The sequence below is a fragment of the Rhinoraja longicauda genome, unplaced genomic scaffold (assembly GCF_053455715.1).
Source record: "Rhinoraja longicauda isolate Sanriku21f unplaced genomic scaffold, sRhiLon1.1 Scf000965, whole genome shotgun sequence".
In the NCBI taxonomy this organism is placed as follows: Eukaryota; Metazoa; Chordata; class Chondrichthyes; order Rajiformes; family Arhynchobatidae; genus Rhinoraja; species Rhinoraja longicauda.
In genome coordinates this window covers 21,942-44,367 of record NW_027602181.1, presented here as the reverse complement: position 1 = coordinate 44,367, position 22,426 = coordinate 21,942, and the positions used below count along the sequence as shown (strand labels likewise).

Here is a 22,426-nt window from a genome sequence, read left to right as displayed (position 1 = left end):
ATTTAGGACTAAGATGTGGAAATACATTTTTACCCAGAGAGTTGTGAATCTGTGGAATTCTCTGCCACAGAAGGCAGTGGAGGCCAAGACACTGGGTGTATTCAAGCGAGAGTTATATATAGCTCTTAGGGCTAACGAAATCAAGGGATATGGGGAGAAAGGTGGAACTGGATGATCAGCCATGATCATATTCAATGGCGGTGAAGGGCTGAATGGCTGACTCCTGCACCTATTTTCTATGTATCTTTGTTTCTATGAAATGTAACCTTCACCACTTCGGTTTGACTTCCAAGCCAATTGTGAATAGAATTAACTCGCTCATCTTGGGCTCCATGGAATCTAACCATTTAGATTAGACGACATGATGTTCATAAGTTCTCAGAGTAGAATTATGCATTCGGCCCATCAAGTATACATCGCCAGTAAATCGTAGCTGATCTATCTTTCCCTCTCAATCCCATTCTCCTGCCTTCTCCCCATAACCCCTGACAACCATACTAATCAAGAATCTGTCAATATCCACCTCAAAACGACCTAATGACGGCCTCCACAGGCGGCTGCAGCAATGAATTCCACAGATTCGCCACCCTCTTGACGAAAGATATGCCCCGTCATCTCCTTTGTAAAGGTAAGTCCTTTTATTCTGACACTCTGGCCTCTGGTCCCAGACTCTCCCACGAGTGGGAATATCCTCTCCGCATCCACTCAATCCAGGCCTTTCACTACTCGGTCAGTTTGAATGAAGTTCACCCTTCCCCCCATTATCCTTCTAAATCTAGCGAGTACACGCGGGACCTTGTGAAAGGCCTTTCCAAAGTCCATGCTGGCAACATCCACAATTCTTTCGTCGAGCTCTTCAAAAAAATCTCCATCACATTTGAGAGACACGATTTTCCAAGCACGAAACCTTGCCAACCTCCTAATTAGTCCGTGCCCATCTAAATGCTGGCAGATCCTATCCATAAGATTCTCCTCCAACACCCGTCCACTCACCAGCCTGTAATTCCATGGCTTGTCTTTGATACACATGCTGTCGTTGCTCCCAATCTTAAACAACGGTATAACATAACCCACCCTGCAGTCTTCACTTTCCCAAAAGGTACCGGGTTATCGGCGTTTTACTGCACCAGCGATACATAAAGTAGACCAATTATACAGGTGTTCCAAGGAACAAAGATATTGATTGAATGACAACTCATATATTCATGGCCAGTGCTGATCTCAGCGGCCGCTTCTCGCCTCTTTGAATAACAGGCCAGAGCATTCAAAACATAAGCGAAAAATACCTTAAAAGAAAGATATGAAACACGTATTGCCAGCTGTCCCATACTGTGGGAGGATTGTGATATACTTAGAGCGGAAAAGATTCACAAATATGTTGGTGGCAAGACTGGGGTGGAGTAGGAGGGGGGGGCACAAATTATATAGAGTGACTGGAGTGGCTGTGGTTGTTTTGGCTGGAAGGATGGAGGCTGAGGAGTGACCTCGTAGCCGGTTATAAGGGTGTAGATAATATCGATCGTCATATATCTGGGTGGTGGAGAAAAATGATAAAATCTTGAGGTTGAAAGGAAACAAAACTGTGTCAGATGGAGCATGGTTTCGTGAAGGTGGAGTCGCATGTAAATAGGGTGATCAAAAAGGCTTTTGGCACATTGGCCTTCATCGGTCAGAATATTGAGTGCAGAAGTTGGGAGTTCATGTTGCAATGTTGGTTTGGCGGCATTTAAAGTATTGTATTCAGTTCTGGGTATCTTGTTTACAGGAAAGATGTTGTCAAGCTGGAATGGGGACAGAGAAGATTTACGAGGATTTTGACAGGACTAGAGGGTCTGAGCTGTAGGGAGAGGTTGAGAAGGCTGGGACCCTATTTCTTGGAGCGCAGGAGGATGCGGGAAGATCTTGTAGAGTTGCATAGAATCATGAGAGGAATAGATCAGGTCGATGCACAGAGTCTCTTGCCCAGAGCAGAGGAATCGAGGACTAGAGGACATATGTTTTAGATGAAGGGGAAAAGATTTAATATGACTCTGATGGATCATCATTTCCCACAGAGGGTGGTGGATGTATGGAACAAGCTGCCAGAGGAGGAAGTTGTGGCAGGGACTATCCCAACATTTAAGAAGCAGTTAAATAGGTACATGGATAGAACAGGTTTCGAGGGATATTGATTAAACACGGGCAGGTGGGACTAGTGTTATTGGGACATGTTGGCCGGTGTGGGCAAGTTGGGCCGAAGGGCCTTTTTCCACTCAATTACTCTATGATTCCAGAGAAAGAAAAGGATATAAAGAAAGAAAGACGAGATAAAGAAAGGAGGAAAAACAGGTAAATGCGTGACTCCAGATGGAAGACCAATGTGGGGAGGAAAGAAAAGGATTCGGTTGACGAGAGTGGTGGGAGATGGTGCGAGAAATGCGTGAACACCAGGTTTGAGTCCTCGGGAAGGGAAGGCAACAGGGTATTCCAATTCCAAGTAACACTTTGTATTAGCTCGGGTCGGCATTGTCTGCAACTCCAGGCGCCCCATTGCAAAGCCAGCCGTCCCTTGGGGCTTCATCGACAATTAACGTCATTGAGTTGCCCTGGTACACTCAAAGCTTTAGGGAGATACACCCGTCTCAACGCTTTTACACACCCTTAATTTTATTTTCGGTTGCACCTAGGGTCCCTGGAGACGTTTTAAGAGCGTTGTGTTTGACGCTCTTTACGCAATCTCAATAACCAGATAGGTTCCCCGCTTGGACGACCACCGTCACCGGGTACATCAGCTAATCTAATTGATGCATGCTACCGAAGCTGCTACCAAATCTCTTGAGTCTTCAGTCCCACCCGGACCTGTATACATAAGGAGCTATTCCTGTACGCTCTTCAATTCAGTTTCGGGGCTCTCTCCGCCCACCCTCCCCCCGAACACTCGCAACAAGGATGGGAGACCTGGTGTTCCTCTTGGTCCAAGATGTGTTCTACCATTCGCTGGCACTTGTCGGGGTGACCGGTAAGCGAGGGGAAGGGAGAGGGTCACCGGGTGCGAGAACGCGGGGTGCCTGGATATGCGCGATGTGTGGCCGTTCTGGAGGGTCTGGATTTGCCAGGAATACCGCGACTGTGCTTCTGTTACGGCATTTCTGTTTGTGTTTTGAAACGCACTAGCGTCCGGTTTCTATCTGCAACTGTGTTACAGCGAATGTCCTTCCGTTCCCTGGAGAAGGGAGATTTAATGGGAATACTAGTTGGCAAAGAGTTTAGAATCGGCTTTTGAAAAATGCCCATAGCACGATGCGAAACCAGAATAGCAAAGAACCAGAGTACCGGTAGACACAACACTCTGCAGTAATCCAGAATAACAAAGAACCAGTGTACCGGTAGACACAACACCCTGCAGTAATTCAGCGGGTCAGGCAGCATCTTTGGGGAAAGGAATACCTGACACACTTTAGATGGGCGGCGTGGACAAGGTGGACCGAAGGTCCTGTCTCCACGCTGTATCTTAAACTAAGATAAACTAGGTTTATTGGCGTACTATATCGGGCTCTTTGTGTGTATGTGTGACTGATGGGGAGAGGTGGAAACTGGTGAAGGAATATTAAAGAGCGTTCGGTCAAGGGGCCGAACGTGAAACAGTGGCTCCTGGCCTGAGTACAATGTACTTGTACAATGGGATTTAACTGAGATGGAGAATCACGTTCAGGTCAAGAGGAGTTCATTGTCAAATGCGTGCACACGATGAATTTGGAGTTCTCTGCCAAATCGTGCTTACAACAGCATCACAGACACATAGACTCAGCCAATTTACAAAATCAACTGGAGAGCAGTCCTGAGCTACTCTCTTCCCCATTGGAGACCCTCAGACTATATTTCACCTGACTTTACTGGACTTAATTTGCACTGAAGGTTACTCGCGTTAATCCCTTTTTCATGTATCTGTACACTGTGAATGGCTCGATTGCAATCATATATTGTCTTTCCGCTGACTAATTAGCACGCAACAAAAGCCTCTCCTTTTACCTCGGAACACGTGACAATGAACTGAACTCAAACTCGAGATTAAATCAGTAGAGATGGGCGTTCGGGCGGCATAGTGGCGCAGCGGTCAATGTGCGCCAGGGACCTGAGCTCAATCCGAGATGGACAATCACGTTCAGGTCAAGTGGACTTCATCGTCAAATGCACGCACACGATAGATTTGGAGTTCTGTGCCACGTCGGCTTGCAGCAGCATTACCGTTAGTTACATTGACTCAGGCAGTGCACAAATACAAATTGTAAATTGCACACAATTCCAAAAGAAAGAAGACCGAGCAAAAATAGCAAGCTATTAGAGCAAAACCTTTTTTCGTTGGGTTATGGTTAGGGTTAGGGTTCGAATAGTGCAAGAAGTTTGTTGTTATGTTCCGTTGTCGAGGTGCGATTGAGGTTTAGTTATTAGTTTAGTTTAGTTTAGAGAAACAACGCGGAAACTGGCCCTTCGACCCACCGAGTCCCAGTGATCCCCGCACACTAACACTATCCCACTAGGGACAAATTACAATTGTACCAAGCCAATTGACCTACAAACCTGTATGTCTTTGGAGTGTGGGAGGAATCCAGAGTACCCGGAGAAAATCCCACGCAGGTCACTGGGAGAACGTGCAAACTCCGTACTTACAGCGCCCGTAGTCAGGATTGAACTCGGGTCTCTGGCACTGTGAGGCATCAACTCTACCATTGATCTCCCGCGATGTTGCCTCACCCGCTGTTCCTCTAGCACATTGTGCCAATCCTATCTCTCCTATCCTATTGTGTAAGACGTTGATGAGGCCACATTTAGAGTGTTTTGTGTTCAGTTTTGGGCATCATGTTATAGGAAAGATATGGTCAAGCTGGAAAGGGTACCGAGAAGATTTACGAGGGTGTTGCCAGGACGAGAGGGTCTGAGCTACAGATAGGAGTTGAGTAGGCTGGGACTCAATTCCTTGCAATTCAGGAGGATGAGGGCTAATCTAATAGAGGTGATGATGAGAGGAATGATCTAGAGACCTCCATTCCCGACAATGTGCTTATGAAACTAACCAACTCAGCGGGACAGGCAGCATCGCTGAATAGGCAATAGACAATAGACAATAGGTGCAGGAGGCCATTCGGCCCTTCGAGCCAGCACCGCCATTTAATGTGATCATGGCTGATCATTCTCAATCAGTACCACGTTCCTGCCTTCTCCCCATACCCCCCGACTCCGCTATCCTTAAGAGCTCTATCTAGCTCTCTCTTGATTGCAATCAGAGAATTGGCCTCCACTGCCTTCTGAGGCAGAGAATTCCACAGATTCACAACTCTCTGACTGAAAAAGTCTTTCCTCATCTCCGTTCTAAATGGCCTACCCCTTATTCTTAAACTGTAGCCCCTGGTTCTGGACTCCCCCAACATTGGGAACATGTTTCCTGCCTCTAACGTATCCAACCCCTTAATAATCTTATACGTTTCGATAATCCTTCTAAAATCCAGTGTATACAAGCCTAGTCGCTCCAGTCGTTCAACATATGACAGTCCCGCCATTCCCGGAATTAACCTACGCTGCACGCCCTCAATAGCAAGAATATCCTTCCTCAAATTTGGAGACCAAAACTGCACACAGTACTCCAGGTGCGGTCTCACTAGGGCCCTGTACAACTGCAGAAGGACCTCTTTGCTCCTATATTCAACTCCTCTTGTTATGAAGGCCAACATTCCATTGGCTTTCTTCACTGCCTGCTGTACCTGCATCCTTTCAGTGACTAATGCACTAGGACACCCAGATCTCGTTGTACATCCCCTTTTCCTAACTTGACACCATTCAGATAATACTCTGCCTCCCTATTCTTACCACCAAAGTGGATAACCTCACACTTATCCACATTAAACTGCATCTGCTATGCATCCGCCCACTCACACAACTTGTCCAAGTCACCCTGCAACCTCATAGCATCGTCCTCACAGTTCACACTACCACCCAGCTTTGTATCATCTGCAAATTTGCTAATGGTACTTTTAATACAAAACTTTATTGGCATTCGGTACAGATACCGAACGAAATTACAGCAGTCACAGAGCACAACAAAAAAGAAAAGAACACAGGACGCACGACCCCAACACAAACATCCATCACAGTGACTCCAAACACCCCCTCACTGTGATGGAAGGCAACAAAACTTCCACTCTCTTCCCCCCATGCCCACGGACAGGCAGCTCGACCCCTACTGAGGCGACCGACACGTATAGCCCCCGCAAGGTGGATGGAAGGCCCCGCGGCCGAGCCGCACCGAGCACTGAAATGTCCCGCGGCCGAGCCGCGCCGGGCGATGGAAGGCCCCGCGGCCGAGCCGCACCGAGCGCTGAAACGTCCCGCGGCCGTACCGGGCGATGGAAGGCCCCGCGGCCGAGCCGCGCCGGGCACTGTTAGGTCCCGCGGCTGACCCGCGCCGGCGATGTTAAGTCCAGCGGCCGAGCCGTGCCGGCGATTGAAGGCACCGCTGGCGATGGAAGGCCCCGCGGGCGATGGAAGGCCCCGCGGGCGATGGAAGGCCCCACGACCGAGCTGCGCCCCGGGGAAGAGACCTAATAAAAGAAAGGTTTCCCCCACCCCACCACCCCCCGCCCCACCACCCCCCCCCCCCCACATCCACAGCCAAAAACAGAAACAAAAACCATCCCAACACCGACACACAAACAAAATAAAAGGAAAAAAGACAAACAGACTGCCAGCGAGCCTTCATCCAAGTCATTAATGTATATTGTAAATAGCTGCGGTCCCAGCACCGAGCCTTGCGGTACCCCACTAGTTACTGCCTGCCATTCTGAAAGGGACCCATTTATCCCCACTCTTTGCTTTCTGTCTGTCAACCAATTTTCTATCCATGTCAGTACCCTACCTCCAATACCATGTGCTCTAATTTTGACCACTAATCACCTACGTGGAACCGTGTCGAAGCCTTTCTCAAAGTTGAGGTACACCACATCCATCGGCTCTCCCCTGTCAATTTTCCTAGTTATATCCTCAAAGAACTTCAGAAGATTAGTCAAGCATGATTTCCCCTTTGTAAATCCATGCTGACTCGGAACGATCTTGTTACTACCATCCAAATGCTCCGCAATTTCGTCTCTTTTAATTGATTCCAGCATCTTCCCCACCACTGATGTAAGACTAACTGGTCTATAATTTCCCGTTTTCTCTCTCCCTCCTTTCTTAAAAAGTGGGACAACATTAGCTACCCTCCAATCCACAGGAACTGATCCTGAATCTATAGAACATTGGAAAATGATCACCAATGCATCCACAATTTCTAGCGTCACCTCCTTAAGTACTCTGGGATGCAGACCATCAGGCCCTGGGGATTTATCAGCCTTCAGTCCCATCAGTCTACCCAACACCATTTCCTGCCTAATGTGGATTTCCTTCAGTTCCTCCGTCACCCTAGGATCTCTGGCCACTATAACATCTGGGAGATTGCTTGTATCTTCCTTAGTGAAGACAGATCCAAAGTACCGGTTCAACTCATCTGCCATTTCCTTGTTCCCCATAATAAATTCCCCTGCTTCTGTCTTCAAGGGACCCACATTTGCCTTGACTATTTTTTTCCTCTTTACATACCTAAAAAAGCTTTTACTATCCTCCTTTATGTTATTGGCTACTTTACCCTCGTACCTCATCTTTTCTCCCCGTATTGCCTTCTCCTTCATCTTCTGTTGCTCTTTAAAAGAGTCCCAATCCTCTGGCTTCCCACTCTTCTTTGCTTTGTTGTACTTCTTCTCTTTTATTTTTATGCTGTCCTTGACTTCCCTTGTCAGCCACGGGTGCCTCTTACTCCCATTAGAATCTTTCCTCTTCTTTGGGATAAAGTGATCCTGCAACTTCTGCATTATTCCCAGGAATACCTGCCATTGCTGTTTCACTGTCTTCCCTGCTAGGGCCTCTTTCCAGTCAATTCTGGCCAGCTCCTGCCTCTGTAATCCCCTTTGCTATACTGTAATACTGACACTTCCGATTTTCCTTTCTCCCTCTCAATTTGTAGAGTAAAACGTATCATATTCTGATCACTGCCTCCTAATGGCCCTTTTACCTTGAGTCCCCTTATCAGATCAGAAGGAATGGGTGATGATTCGGGTTGATACCCTTCCTCGGACTGGTTGGGGATAAGGGAAATGAGAGATCTCAACAATGATGTCGAGAGACAAAGAACAATGAATGAAAGATTGGCAAAAAGTAACAATGCCAAAGGAAACAGCTCATTGTTAGCTGTTTGTTGGGTGAAAACGAGAATCTAGTGCAACTTGGGTGGGGGGGGGGTTAGAGAGAGAGAGAGAGAGAGAGAATGCCGGTGCTAACTGAAGTTAATGAAATCAATATTAATACCACTGGGCTGCAAGCGAAATATGAGATGCTGGTCCTTCAATTTGCATTTGGCCTCACTCTGACAATTGAGGCACCCTAGGATACAAAGTTCTGTGTGGGAATGGGAGAGGAGAATTAAAGTATTTAGCAACTTGTCTCGCCGATGTATTAGAGTCCACATCTTAAACAGCGGATAAGGTACACGAGGTTGGAAGAGGTTGTAGGTAGTGATTTGGGTGGGAAGAGATGAGCTGACCAGGGAGTTGTGGAGGAACCATCTCTGCGGAAGACAGAAAGGGGTGGAAATGGAAAGATGTGAATAGTGTTGGGATCCCCTTGGAGGTGGCAAAAAGTTTGGAGGATTATGTGTTGTATGCGACTGCTGATGGGTCGTAGGTAAGGACTAGGGGGACTCTGTCTTTGTTGTGCATAGGGGGAAGAGGAGCAAGGGCGGAACTGCAGAGTAATGAGGAGACACGAGTGAGGGCCTCATCTCTGATGGGAGAGGGGAACCCCCGTACCCTGAATAATGAGGACATCCTGGATGCCCTTGTATGGAACATCTCATCTTGGGCGCAGATGCAGCGTAGACGGGGGAATTGGGTGTAGGGGATAGAGTCTTTGCAGGAAGCAGGGTGGGAAGAAGTGTAGTCGAGATTGTTGGGGGAATCGGTGGGTTTTGTAATAGACATCAGTCTATTTCCTGTGATGAAGAATGTTAGATCAAGAAAGGGGAGGGAGGTGTCGGAGATGGTCCAAGTAAATTTGAGTGCAGGATGGAAATTGGTGGTGAAGTTGATGAAGTCCATGAGTTCTGCATGGGTACAAGAGGGAGCACCGATGCAGTCGTCAATGTAGGGGAGGTAGAGTTCGGGGATGGGGCCAGTGTACGCCTGGAACAGGGATTGTTCAATGAGCCTACAAAGAGGCAGTCATAGCTGGGGCCCATGCGGGAGCCCTTAGCTTTGCTGTGGGCTTGGAGGAAGTGGAAGGAGTCAAAGGAGAAGTTGTTGCGGGTGAGAACCAGCTCTACTCGGCAGAGTAGAGGGAAATTGCATGGTTCTGTGGTTGAGGAAGAAACGAAGGGCTTGAAGGCCTTCCTGGTGTTGGATGGAAGTATAGAGTGACTGAATGTCCATAGTAAAGATCAGAGAGTGGGGGCTTGGAAAGCAGATCATTAAAGAGACGAAGGATATCTTGATCATCGGTTGGGAGAAATTGGACCAGGGAGGATAGGATGGAGTTGAGGTACGTGGAAATCATTTCAGTCGGACAAGAGCAGGCAGAAACAATGGGTCTGTCAGGGCAGTTGTGTTTATGGATTTTGGGGAGAAGGGTAAACGTAACCCAAATGAAACTGTTCTGATGGGGTCGCGGGCAGACCCGTTTCCATCACATTTCTGCTCTCTCAAAGCAATGGGTGCAGATATAAAGGGCGTGGGCCATTCACACTCTTCTCTCCTCACCTCATTAAAGAAAGAATGCGATGGTTTTGGAGAGTCTACGACAGGGGTTGGGCCCGGTTAGGCCTGAATAGAGAGGATGTGGAGAGGATGTTTCCGCTGGTGGGGGAGTCGAGGACCAGAGGGCACAGCCTCAGAATAAAATGCTGTACCTTTCGGAAGGAGATCAGGAGGCATTTCTTTACTCAGAGGGTGGTGAGTCTGTGGAATTCGCTGCCGCAGAAGGCCAAGTCAATGGATATTTTTAAGTCAGAGATACATAAAATCTTGATCAGTACGGGTGTCAGGAGTTATGGGGAGATGGCAGGAAAATGGGGTTAGGATGGAGAAGTAAATCAGCCATGATTAAATGGCGGAGTAACATATAAACATAGAAAATAGGTGCAGAAGGAAGCCATTTGCCCCTTCGAGCCACCACCACCATTCATTGTGATCATGGCTCATTAACTACAATCAGTAACCCATGCCTGCCTTCTCCCCATATCCATTGATTCCGGTAGCCCCGAGAGCTCTATTTAACTTTCTTTTAAATCCATCCAGTGAATTGGCCTCCGCTGCCTTCAGTGGCAGAGAATTCCACAAATTCACAACTCTCTGGGTGAAAAAGTTTCTTCTCACCTCAGTTTTAAATGGCCTCCCCTTTATTCTTAAACTGTGCGGCCCCTGTTTCTGGACTCCCCCAACATTGGGAACATTTTTCCTGCAGCTAGCTTGTTCAGTCCTTTTATAATTTTATACGTCTCTATAAGATCCCCTCTCATCCTTCGAAACTCCAGTGAATACAAGCCTAGTCTTTCCAATCTTTCCTCATATGACAGTCCCTCCATCCCAGGAATTAACCTCGTGAACTTGCACTGCCTCAATAGCAAGGACGTCCCTCCTCAAATTAGGTGACCAAAACTGCACACAATACTCCATTTGTGGTCTCACCAGGGCCCTATACAACTGCAGAAGGATTTATTTGTTCCTGTACTCAAATCCTCTTGTTATGAAGGCCAACATGCCATTGGTTTTCTTCACTGCCTGCTGTACCTGCACACTTCCTTTCAGTGACTGGTGTACTAGAACACCAAAGTCTCATTGCACTTCCCCTTTACCTGATCTGACACCTCTGAGATAATAATCTGCCTCCTTATTAGATTTGATGGGCCGAATGGCCTAATTAAATTGAAAGAAATTGAATTGAATTAAATTTTATTAGCCAATTATGTATACATACAACGACAGGGTCCCACCTTCCACCCCATCAGCCGTCGCATACAGCATATATTCCTCCAACATTTTCGCCACCTCCAACGGGATCCCACTACTGGCCACATCTTTCCATCTCCACCCCTTTCTGCTTTCCGCTGAGACAATTCCCTCCGCAACTCCCTGATTAACTCGTCCCTTCCCACCCAAACCATCCCCTCCCCAGGTACTTTCCCCTGCAACCGCAGGAGATGCAACACCTGTCCCTTTACCTCCCCCCTCGACTCCATCCAAGTCAAGTCAAGTCAAGTCAATTTTATTTGTATAGCACATTTAAAAACAACCCACGTTGACCAAAGTGCTGTACATCTGATTAGGTTCCAATGGGGAAAAAATGAAACATACAGTAGCACGCAAACAGTTCACAGCGCCTCCTCAATGAGCCTCAAACGCTAGGGAGTAGAAATGGGTTTTGAGCCTGGACTTAAAGGAGTCGATGGAGGGGGCAGTTCTGATGGGGAGAGAGATGCTGTTCCACAGTCTAGGAGCTGCAACCGCAAAAGCGCGGTCACCCCTGAGCTTAAGCCTAGACCGCGGGATAGTGAGTAGCCCCAAGTCGGCCGACCTGAGGGACCTGGAGTTAGAGAGGGGGGTTAGAAGATTTTTGATGTAGGGGGGGGAGTGTCCATTTAGGGCTTTATACGTGAATAGGAGGAGCTTGAAGTTGATTCTGTACCGTACAGGGAGCCAGTGGAGAGAGGCCAGAATCGGGGTGATGTGGTCCCTTTTACGGGTACCCGTCAGGAGTCTCGCTGCGGCGTTTTGGACCAGTTGCAGGCGGGACAGGGAAGATTGGCTGATCCCAGTGGATAGGGAGTTGCAGTAGTCTAGGCGGGAGGAAATGAAAGAGTGAATGATTTTTTCTGTGTCGTCGAATTGGAGGAAAGGTTTGATTTTAGCTATGGTTCGAAGTTGGAAGAAGCTGGCTTTTACCACAGCGTTGACTTGCTTATCAAAGTTTAATGCAGAGTCAAATATCATGCCGAGGTTTTTGACATGCGGTTTGACTAGGCAGGATAGACTTCCAAGACTGCCTGTTATCAATTTGATGGAGTCGGGGGGGGGGGGGGGCGAATAGGATGACCTCAGACTTGCTCTCATTTAATTGGAGGAAAGTTCTGTGCCATCCAACATTTTATGTCCTCAAGGCAGTGTAAGAGGCTGTTTAAATTTGACTGGTTGTTGGGTTTCAAGGGGAGGTAAAGCTGAGTGTCATCGGCATAGCAGTGGAAAGAAATGCCGTACCTTTGAATGATTTGGCCAAGGGGGAGCATGTATAGAGAGAAGAGAATGGGGCCTAGGATGAAGCCTTGTAGAACTCCGCAGGAGAGGCTAGCTGGAGCAGAGGAATAACTGCCTATGTTGATGGCGAAACTCCTATCTTTGAGGTACGCAGCGAACCAGCTCAGGGCAGTGCCATCAATGCCAACCGCGTAACGGAGACGGTCAATAAGGATGGTGTGGTCCACTGTATCGAACGCTGCGCTGAGGTCGAGAAGGAGCAGGATTGCACAGTCGCCGGTGTCGATGGCGAGAAGCAGGTCGTTGTGTACCTTCAACAAGGCAGACTCTGTGCTGTGGTGAGCTCTGAAACCTGACTGGAAACTTTCCAGGATGGTGTTTTGGTGCAGGTAGGGCACTAATTGGTTTAGAATTGCCTTTTCAAGGACTTTTGACAGGAATGGTAGTTTGGAAATGGTTCTGTAGTTGCTAGGCAAGGTGGGGTCTAGGTTAGGTCTTTTCAGTAGGGGCTGGACCACCGCGTGCTTGAAACTGGTTGGAACAGTGCCAGTGGCCAGAGAACTGTTGATAATAGAGAGGATGCTGGGACCGGCTATTGCAATGACATCCTTCAGAAGGGCAGTGGGGGCAGGATCAAGGGGGCAAGTTGCAGGTTTCATAGCGGAGACAAGCTATGGACCCAAGGACCCAAACAGTCTTTCTAGGTGAGGCAGAGGTTCACTTGCACTTCCTCCAACCTCATCTATTGTATCCTCTGTTCCGGGTGTCAACTTTTTTACATCGGTGAGACCAAGCGCAGGCTTGGCGATCGTTTCGTTGAAGACCTCTGCTCAGTCTGCTTAACGTAACTGGTCTCCCGGTTGCTCAGCACTTCAACTCCCATTCCCAATCTGACCTTTTTGTCCTGCAACCGTTGAAAGACTGGAGCGACTGGGCTTGTATACACTGGAATTTAGAAGGACAAGAGGGGTTCTTATTGAAACATATAAGATTATTAAGGGATTGGATGCGCCAGAGGCAGGAAACATGTTCCCGATGTTGGGGGAGTCCAGAACCAAGGGCCATATTTTAAGAATAAGGGGTAGGCCATTTAGAACGATGAGGATTTTTTTTTCACTCAGAGAGTTGTGAATCTGTGGAATTCTTAGCCTCAGAAGGCAGTGGAGACCAATTCTCTGGATGCTTTCAAGAGAGAGTTAGATAGAGCTCTTAAAGATAGTGTCAAGGGATATGGGGAGAATGCAGGAATGGGGTACTGATTGTGGATGATCAGCCATGATCACAATGAATGGCAGTGCTGGCTCGAAGGGCCGAATAGCCTACTCCTGCACCTATTGCTTATTGTCTATTATCTATTGTCCTGGGCCTCCTCCATTGTCAGAGCGAGGGCCAGCGCAAATTGGAGGAATAGCACCTCATATTTCACTTGGGTAGCTTGATGTTCACAGCGGTATGAACATTGACTTCTCCAACTTCAAACAGCCCCTGCTTTCCCTCTCTATGCTCTCCCCCTTTCCAGTTCTCCCACCAGTCTTACTGTCTCCGACTACATTCTACCTTTGCCCCGCCCACTCCCCTGACATCAGTCTGAAGAAGGGTCTCGACCCGAAACGTCACGTATTCCTTCTCTCCAGAGATGCTGCCTGTCCCGCTGAGTTACTCAAGCATTTTGTCCCCACAAGGATCGCATTTTGTCGCAACAAGATAAAAAAAACACGATATACAGCAGACAATTAAAAATAAAACATTATAATTTAAACTGTTCCGCACTGATATTGAGGGCCAAAGGTTCTAACTGTTCTATGTTCTAATCCACTCTCCAAGGATTGGGCTGAATATAGTCATTGATTCATAGAGTCTTACAGCGGGAAACAGGCCCTTCGGCCCAACATGCCCACACCGGCCAACATGTCCCATCTACACTCGTGGCCATATACCTCCAAACCTGTCCGATAAATGTACCTGTCTTAAATGTTACAATAGTCCCTGCCTCACCTACGCAGGTCGTTCCATACACCATCACCCTTATATATATAATATAACATATATAACAACTACAGCATGGAAACAGGCCTGTCCGGCCCTACCAGTCCACGCCGACCATTCTCCCTGACCTAGTCTCACCTACCTGCACTCAGACCATAACCCTCTAATCCCCTCTTATCCATATACCTATCCAATTTACTCTTAAATAATAAAATCGAGCCAGCCTCCACCACTTCCACCGGAAGCCCATTCCATACAGCCACAACCCTCTGAGTAAAGAAGTTCCCCCTCATGTTACCCCTAAACCTTTGTCCCTCAATTCTGAAGCTATGTCCCCTTGTTGGAATCTTCCCCACTCTCAAAGGGAAAAGCCTACCCACGTCAACTCTGTCCGTCCCTCTCAAAATTTAAAAAACGTCTATCAAGTCCCCCCTCAACCTTCTACGCTCCAAAGAATAAAGACCCAACCTGTTCAACCTCTCTCTGAAGCCTAAGTGCTGAAACCCAGGCAACATTCTAGTAAATCTCCTCTGTACCCTCTCCATTTTGTCGACATCCTTCCTATAATTTGGCGACCAGAACTGCGCACCATACTTCAGATTCGACCTCACCAATGCCCTGTACAATTTCAACATTACATCCCAACTTCTATACTCGATGCTCTGATTTATAAAGGCAAGCATACCAAACGCCTTCTTCACCACCATATCCACATGAGATTCCACCTTCAGGGAACAATGCACAGTTATTCCCAGATCCCTCTGTTCCACTGCATTCCTCAATTCCCTACCATTTACCCTGTACGTCCTATTTTGATTTGTCCTACCAAAATGCAGCACCTCACACTTATCAGCATTAAACTCCATCTGCCATCTTTCAGCCCACCCTTCCAAAAGGCCCAAGTCTCTCTGTAGACTTTGAAAATCTACCTCATTATCAACTACTCCGCCTATCTTAGTATCATCTGCATATTTACTAATCCAATTTGCCACACCATCATCCAGATCATTAATGTAAATGACAAACAACAGTGGACCCAACACAGATCCTTGGGGCACTCTACTAGACACTGGCCTCCAACCTGACATACAATTGTCAACCGTTACCCTCTGGTACCTCCCATTCAGCCATTGTTGAATCCATCTTGCAACCTCACTATTAATACCCAACGATTTAAACTTCTTAATCAACCTTCCATGTGGAACCTTGTCAAATGCCTTACTGAAGTCCTTATAGACAACATCCACAGCCTTGCCCTTATCAATTTCCCTGGTAACCTCTTCAAAAAATTCAAGAAGATTAGTCAAACATGACCTTCCAGGCACAAATCCATGTTGACTGTTTCTAATCAGGCCTTGATTATCCAAATAATTATATATATTGTCCCTAAGTATCTTTTCCATTAATTTTCCCACCACAGACGTCAAACTAATAGGTCTATAATTGCTAGGTTTACTTTTAGAACCTTTTTTAAACAAAGGCACAACATGCGCAATGCGCCAATCTTCCGGCACCATCCCTGTTTCTAATGACGTTTGAAATATTTCCGTCATAGCCCCTGCTATTTCTGCACTACCTTCCCTCAATGTCCTAGGGAATATCCTATCAGGACCTGGAGACTTATCCACTTTTATATTCTTCAAAAGTGTCTTAGTTTGAAAATGTTACCCCTCAGATTCTTAGTAAATCCCCCCCCCCCCCACCCACCCCGCCTCACCTTAAAACTATGTCTTCTGGTTCTGGATTCCCCTACTCTGGGCAGGAGACTCTGTGTATCAACCTGATCGATTCCTCTCATGATTTTATACACCGCTGTGAGCTCACCCCTCATCCTCCTGCGCTCGGAATAGAGTCCCAGCCTGCTCAACATCACCCTGTAGCTCAAGCCTTCGAGTCCTGGTAACATCCTGATAAATCTTCTCTGCAACCTTTCTAGACTGACAACTTCTTTCCTGTAACATGGTGCCCAGAACTGAACACAGCACTCTAACCACGGCTGCACTAACATCTTATACAAGTGTAACCTGATCTCCCGAGAGCGTCGACCAATGTCACTCACTCTTTTGCTCACTTCCATTGGTTAACATATGACCAGTGTTTGATGGCGCTGGGCCTATTGTCGCTGGAGTTTAGAAGCATGAAGGGGGATCTCATTGACAAGTACGGAATAGTGAAAGGCTTGGATAGAGCAGATGTGGATAGGATGTTTCCATGAGTGGGAGAGTCTAGGACTAGAGGTCCCAGCCTCAGATTTAAAGGACATTCCTTTAGGAAGGAGGTGAGGAGGAATGTCTTTACTTAGAAGGTGGTGAATCTGTGGAATTCTTTACCAAAGATGGCGGTGGAGGCCAAATCAATGGATATTTTTAAGGCAGAGATAGATTTTTGATTAGTACAGGTATCAGGGGTGAAGGGAGAGAAGGCAGGAGAATGGGGTTTGGAGACAGAGATAGATCAGTCGTGATTGAATGGTGGAGTAGACTTGATGGGCAGATTGACCTAATTCTGATCCTGTCACATGACCTTTTGACCTTCTCCGTAGCGAATCTCATCACCATCGTGATCCTGTGCCGACGGAGCTGCGGCCTCGCCGGCTGCACGGTCCGGTACCTGGTGTCCATGGCCGGGGCGGACCTGCTGGTCATCATCTTCTGTGTGGTCCTCAACCACCTGGGCTCGCTCTACTTCCCCTACTCCATGCTCATGCACTACCACGTCTGCGCCCTCAAAAGCATCGTGAACGCGGCGGCCGTGGACTCCACCGTCTGGCTCACCGTGGCTTTCACCTTCGACCGCTTCGTCGCCATTTGCTGCCCGCGACTCAAGCTCCGTTACTGCACCAAGAGAACGTCTTTGGCGGCGATCGTCGCAGTGTGCGCCGTCAGCTACCTGCGAAATATCCCGCGCTACTTCACCTACGAGCCCATTCGCGGACGCGCCCCGTTCCCGGTCTGTCGACTCCGTTATCTCTGCACCAATATCCCCTGGGCCGCCTACCTGTGGGCTGGGACGGCGTTGACGCCTATGATCCCTTACGTGACCATCCTTCTGCTCAACGCCCTGACCGTCCGTCACATCTTGGTGGCGAGCCGGGCCCGTAAGGGGTTGCGTGGCGCCGGAGCCGGAGCGGGAGGCAAACGAGCGGACCCCGAGATGGAGAACAGGAGGAGGTCCATCGTTCTTCTCTTCGCCATCTCGGGCAGCTTCGTGCTGCTGTGGATGACCAAGGTGGTGATGTTCGTGATGGAGGAGATGCTGGTGGACATGTCCACGCTGGTCACGGTCACCCAGGCCGGGACCATGCTGATGTATCTCAATTCTTGCAGTAACACCTGCATCTACGCCCTGACACAGGCCAAGTTCAGGGAGCAGGTGAAACTCACCATCACCTACCCCTTCCATTGGCTGCTCGCCTTCCTCTCAAACTGAACTTCCCGACATAGACGATATGTGGAGGAAGGAACTGCAGATGTTGGTTTACACCAGGGTTCCCAAAAAGTTAAGCTGCAAGTCGGATCGGTAGCAAAGAAAGCAAACGCAACCTTATGAAAGCAAACTGCAATTATTTCGAGAGAACAAGAACACAAAAACAGGGATGAAATGCCGAGGCTCTATAAGGTGCTGGTCAGGCCGCATTTGGATTACTGTGATCAATTTTGGGCACCATATTTGAGGAAATATGCGCGAGCCCTGGAGAGGGTCCAGAGGAGGTTTACAAGAATGATCCCAGGAATGAGTGGGTTAACTTATGATGAGCATTTGACAGCACTGGGCCTGTCCTAGCTGGAGTTTCGAAGAATAAGGGGGGACCTCATTGAAATGTACAGCATAATGAATGGCTTGAATAGAGTGGATGTGTAGAGCATGTATCCACCGGTGTGACAGTCTAGGACTGGGAAGGAGATGGGGAGGGATTTCTTTGGTCTGAGGGGAGGGGGGGTGAATCTGTGGAATTCTTTGCCACAGAAGGCTGTAGAGACCAAGTCAGTGCGTATTTATTTTTTAGAATGATTCTTTATTAGTGCAGGTGTCAGAGGTTCCGGGGAGAAGGCAGGAGAATGGGGTTAGGAGGAAGTGAGCGATAAGCCATGATTGAATGGCGGAGTAGACGTGATGGGCCGAATGGGCTAAATCTGCTCCTAGCAATTGTGGCCTTATGATGTATGACACTGAAGACAGACATAAAACTACTAGAGTAACTCAGCAGGCCAGGCAGCATCTCTGGATAGAAGGATCTTCTCTCTCCATCCCTCCCCCATCCATGTTCTCCTACCTGGCTGACTGTTCTCCTGATTAAATTTTACCTCTGTGTGCTTCGTTATCATCTTGCCCGAGCTAACAATGATCTATTTTACAATGTCATTGACTAACGACCCCGTCTCGTTTTCACACCTTACTCTTCAATTTCTTTGTGTCTCCATTCCCCTGACTCTCAGTCCGAAGAAGGGTCTCGACCCGAAACATCACCCACTCCTTTTATCCAGAGATGCTGCCCATCCTGCTGAGTTACTCCAGCATGTTGTGTCTGTCCCGACATGGACTACGTCCCGGGTGCTGGCCGTGATGCTGAAACCTATTGGGCAGTCCTCGATGCCCGTTCCTCATTAAATATTAACTGAAGCGAGGAAGTGCCTTCACTTGGGATGTAAAACGGTGCAGCGCAAGTTACAAAAGCATCGGCCCACAATCACTGTGCTGAACCTGATACCAAGTTCATGGGTTCATGTTTTTGAGCATAATTAGGCCATTTGGCCCATTAAAATCCACTCCGCCATTCCATCTTTGCATGACCTACCTTTCTCGCTCGACCCCATTCTCCTGCCCCCCCCCCATATAAACCCCGATATGCTGACTACTCGAGAAACATAGAAACATAAATAGGTGCAGGAGGAGGCCATTTGCCCCTTCGAGCCATCATTGTGATCATGGCTGATCATCCACAATCAGTAACCTGTGCCTGCCTTCTCCCCACATCCCTCGATTCCAGTAGCCCCTATAGCTCTATCTAACTTTAAAATCCATCCAGTGAATTGGCCTCAACTGCATTCTGTGGCAGAGAATTCCAAAAATTCACAACTCTCTGGGTGAAAAAGTTTATTCGCACCTCAGTTTTAAATGGTCTCCCGTTTATTCTAAGACTTGGTTCTGGACTCCTCCAACATTGGGAATATTTTTCCTGCATCTAGCTAGTCCTTTTATGATCTTATACGGCTCTATAAGATCCCCTCTCATCCTTCTAAACTCCAATGAATACAAGCCTAGTATTTCCAATCTTTACTCGTCCCTCCATCCCTCGTGAACCTCGTTAGGTGCTAGTGGAATCAAGGGATATGGGGAGAAGTTGGGCATAGGTTATTGATTGTGGACGATCACAATGAATGGCTGTGCTGGCTCGAAGGGCCGAATGGCCTCCTCCTGCACCTATTTTCTATGTTTCTATGTCAATGAACCTACGCTGCACTGCCTCAATAGGAAGGACGTCCTTCCTCAAATTAGTACACCAAAACTGCACACAATACTCCAGATGTGGTCTCACCAGGCCCATATCAAATGCAGAAGGACTTCTTTGCTCCTGTACTCAAATCCTCTCGTTATGAAGGCCAGCATGCCATTAGCTTTCTTCACTGCCTGCTGTACCTGCACGCTTACTTTCAGTGACTGGTGTACAAGGACACTAACTTCTCGTTGCACTTCTCCTTTACCTAATCTGACACCATTGAGATAATAATCTGCCTCCTTGTTTTTGCCGCCAAAGTGGATAAACTTACATTTATCTACATTATACTGCATCTGCCATGCAACTGCCCACTCATTCAACCTGTCCAAGTCACCTGCAACCTCCTAATATCGTCCTCGCCGTTCGCACTACCACCCAGCTTTGTGCCATCCGCAAACCTGCTAGTGTTACTTCTAATTCCATCATCCAAATCATTAATATTTATTGGAAATAGTTGCGGCCCCAGCACCGAGCATTGCGGCACTCCATTCACCCCTACCTGCCATTGTGAAAAGGACCCGTTTACTCCTACTCTTTGCTTCCTGTCTGCCAACCAATTCTCTATACGTGCCAATAACCTACCATGTGCTCTAATTTTGCTCACCAAAATGGCACATTATCAAAGGCTTTCTGAAGGTACTGGCTCCCCTTCTTCCATTTTACTTATCACCTCCTCACAAAATCCCAGAAGATTAGTCAAGCAGGATTTCCCCTTCATAAATCCATGCTGACTTGGACCAATCCTTAAACCACTATCCAAATGCAGCTTCCCCACCACCGATGTCAGGCTAACTGGTATAGACCAGTACTGGTACTGGTACTTCCCCATTTTCTCTCTCGCTCCTTTCTTGATAAGTGGGATAACATTAGCTCCCCTCCAATTCACTGGAACTGATCCTGAATCTATGGAACATTGGAAAATTATTACCAATGCGTATACGATTTCTTGAGCCTCCTCACTGAGTACCCTAGGATGCAGACCATCAGGCCCTGGGGATTTATCAGTCTTCAGTCCCGTCAGTCTACCCAACACTATTTCTCACCTAATGCAGATTTCTTTCAGTTCTTCTGTCTCCCTTAATCCTCTGTCCACTAGTACATCTGGGAGATTGTTTGTGTCTTCCTTAGTGAAGACAGATCCGAAGTACCTGTTCAACTCTTCTGCCATTTCCTTGCTACCCATAATAATTTCATCCGTTTCTGCCTTCAAGGGACCCACATTTGTCTTTACTAATCTTTTTCTCTTAACATACCTAAAGAAGCTTTTACTGTCCTTTATATTCTTGGCCAGCTTCGCTGAAAAGCTTATCTTTTCAGCTCGCATTGCCCTTTTTGCTATCTTCTGTTGTTCTTTGAAAGTTGCCCAATCCTCTGGCTTCCCGCTACTCTTTGATATGTTACACATCTTTTCTTTGATTTTTATTCCATCTCTCACTTCCCTTGTCAGCCACGGTTGCCTCTTACTCCCCTTAAAATCTTTCTTCCTCTTTGGAATGAAATGATCCTGCATCTTGGATTTGGCCCATAAATCCCTGCCATTGCTGTTCCACCATCATTCCTGCTAGGATCATGTTCCATTCAACCTTGGCCAGCTCTTCTCTCATGCCTTCATAGTCCACTTTGTTCAACTGCAACAGTGACATTTCTCATTTAACCTCCTCCCTCTCAAATTACCGTTTAAAACTAATCATATTATGGTCACTACCTCCAAGCGGTTACTTTACTTTGAGTTCCCTTATTAAATCTGGTTCATTAGACAACACTAAATCCAGAATTGCCTTCTCTCTGGTAGGCTCTAGTACAAGATGCTCTAGGAATCCATCTCGGAGGCACTCTACAAACTCCCTTTCTTGGGGTCCAGAACCAACCTCATTTTCCCAGTCTACCTGCATATTGAAATCCCCCATAACCACAGTGGCATTACCTTTGTTACATGCCAATTTTAACACCTGCTGCAACTTACACCCTATATCCAGGTTACTGTTTGGGGGTCTGTAGATGACTCCCATTAGTGTCTTCTTACCTTTACAATTTCTCAACTCTATCCACAGTGACTCTACATCGTGAATCCCAATGTCACCCTTGGCAAGGGACTGAATTCCATCCCTCACCAACAGAGCCACCACACCTCCTCTGCCCACCTGCCTGTCCTTTCTATAGGACGTATAACCCTGAATATACAGTGCGTCGTCCTGATCCTTCTGGAGCCACGTCTCTGTAATTCCCACAATTTCATACCTACCAATCTCTAACTGAGCATCAAGCTCATCCACTTTACTTCTTATACATTGCGCAATCATATATATTACTTTTAATCCTGTGCTCATCTCAGCTTCCACATCGATTCCTATTACACTTGGCCAATCTCTCTTATTGCTTCATGAGCTTTCTGTCCTGTTAATTCTGGGGTGTTTCTTAATTATTCCTATACTCTCTTTCCCCTTAACAACATCACTGTCTATCCCAATTGAAACACCTCCCACACTATTTAGTTTTAAACCACTCGTGTAGCAGTGGCAAATCTGCCTGCCAGAACCTGTCGATCCTGTCTTGAAATTATCCATTGATCTCCCCAACATCCTTCTGTGGCAAGGAATTCCACTGTTTCACCGCCCTCTGGCTGAAGAAATTCCTCGTCATC

The 22,426-nt window shown here is 47.3% G+C and overlaps 1 protein-coding gene across 1 annotated transcript; it reads left to right on the top strand.

The window, feature by feature from the left end:
• The first annotated feature begins 2,928 nt into the window (after positions 1-2,928).
• On the top strand, positions 2,929-17,717 carry LOC144591383 (putative G-protein coupled receptor 139). Its single transcript, XM_078395595.1, has 2 exons — positions 2,929-2,998; positions 16,831-17,717. Exons 1-2 carry the CDS (start codon positions 2,929-2,931, stop codon positions 17,715-17,717), a joined length of 957 nt encoding a protein of 318 aa, XP_078251721.1.
• The last annotated feature ends 4,709 nt before the right edge of the window (positions 17,718-22,426 follow it).

Coding starts and splice junctions, on each gene's coding strand:
- LOC144591383 (XM_078395595.1), top strand. CDS start 2,929: ATGGGAGACCTGGTGTTCCTCTTGGTCCAAGATGTGTTCTACCATTCG. Junction 2,999..16,830: donor GGCACTTGTCGGGGTGACCG/GTAAGCGAGGGG, acceptor CCTTCTCCGTAG/CGAATCTCATCACCATCGTG.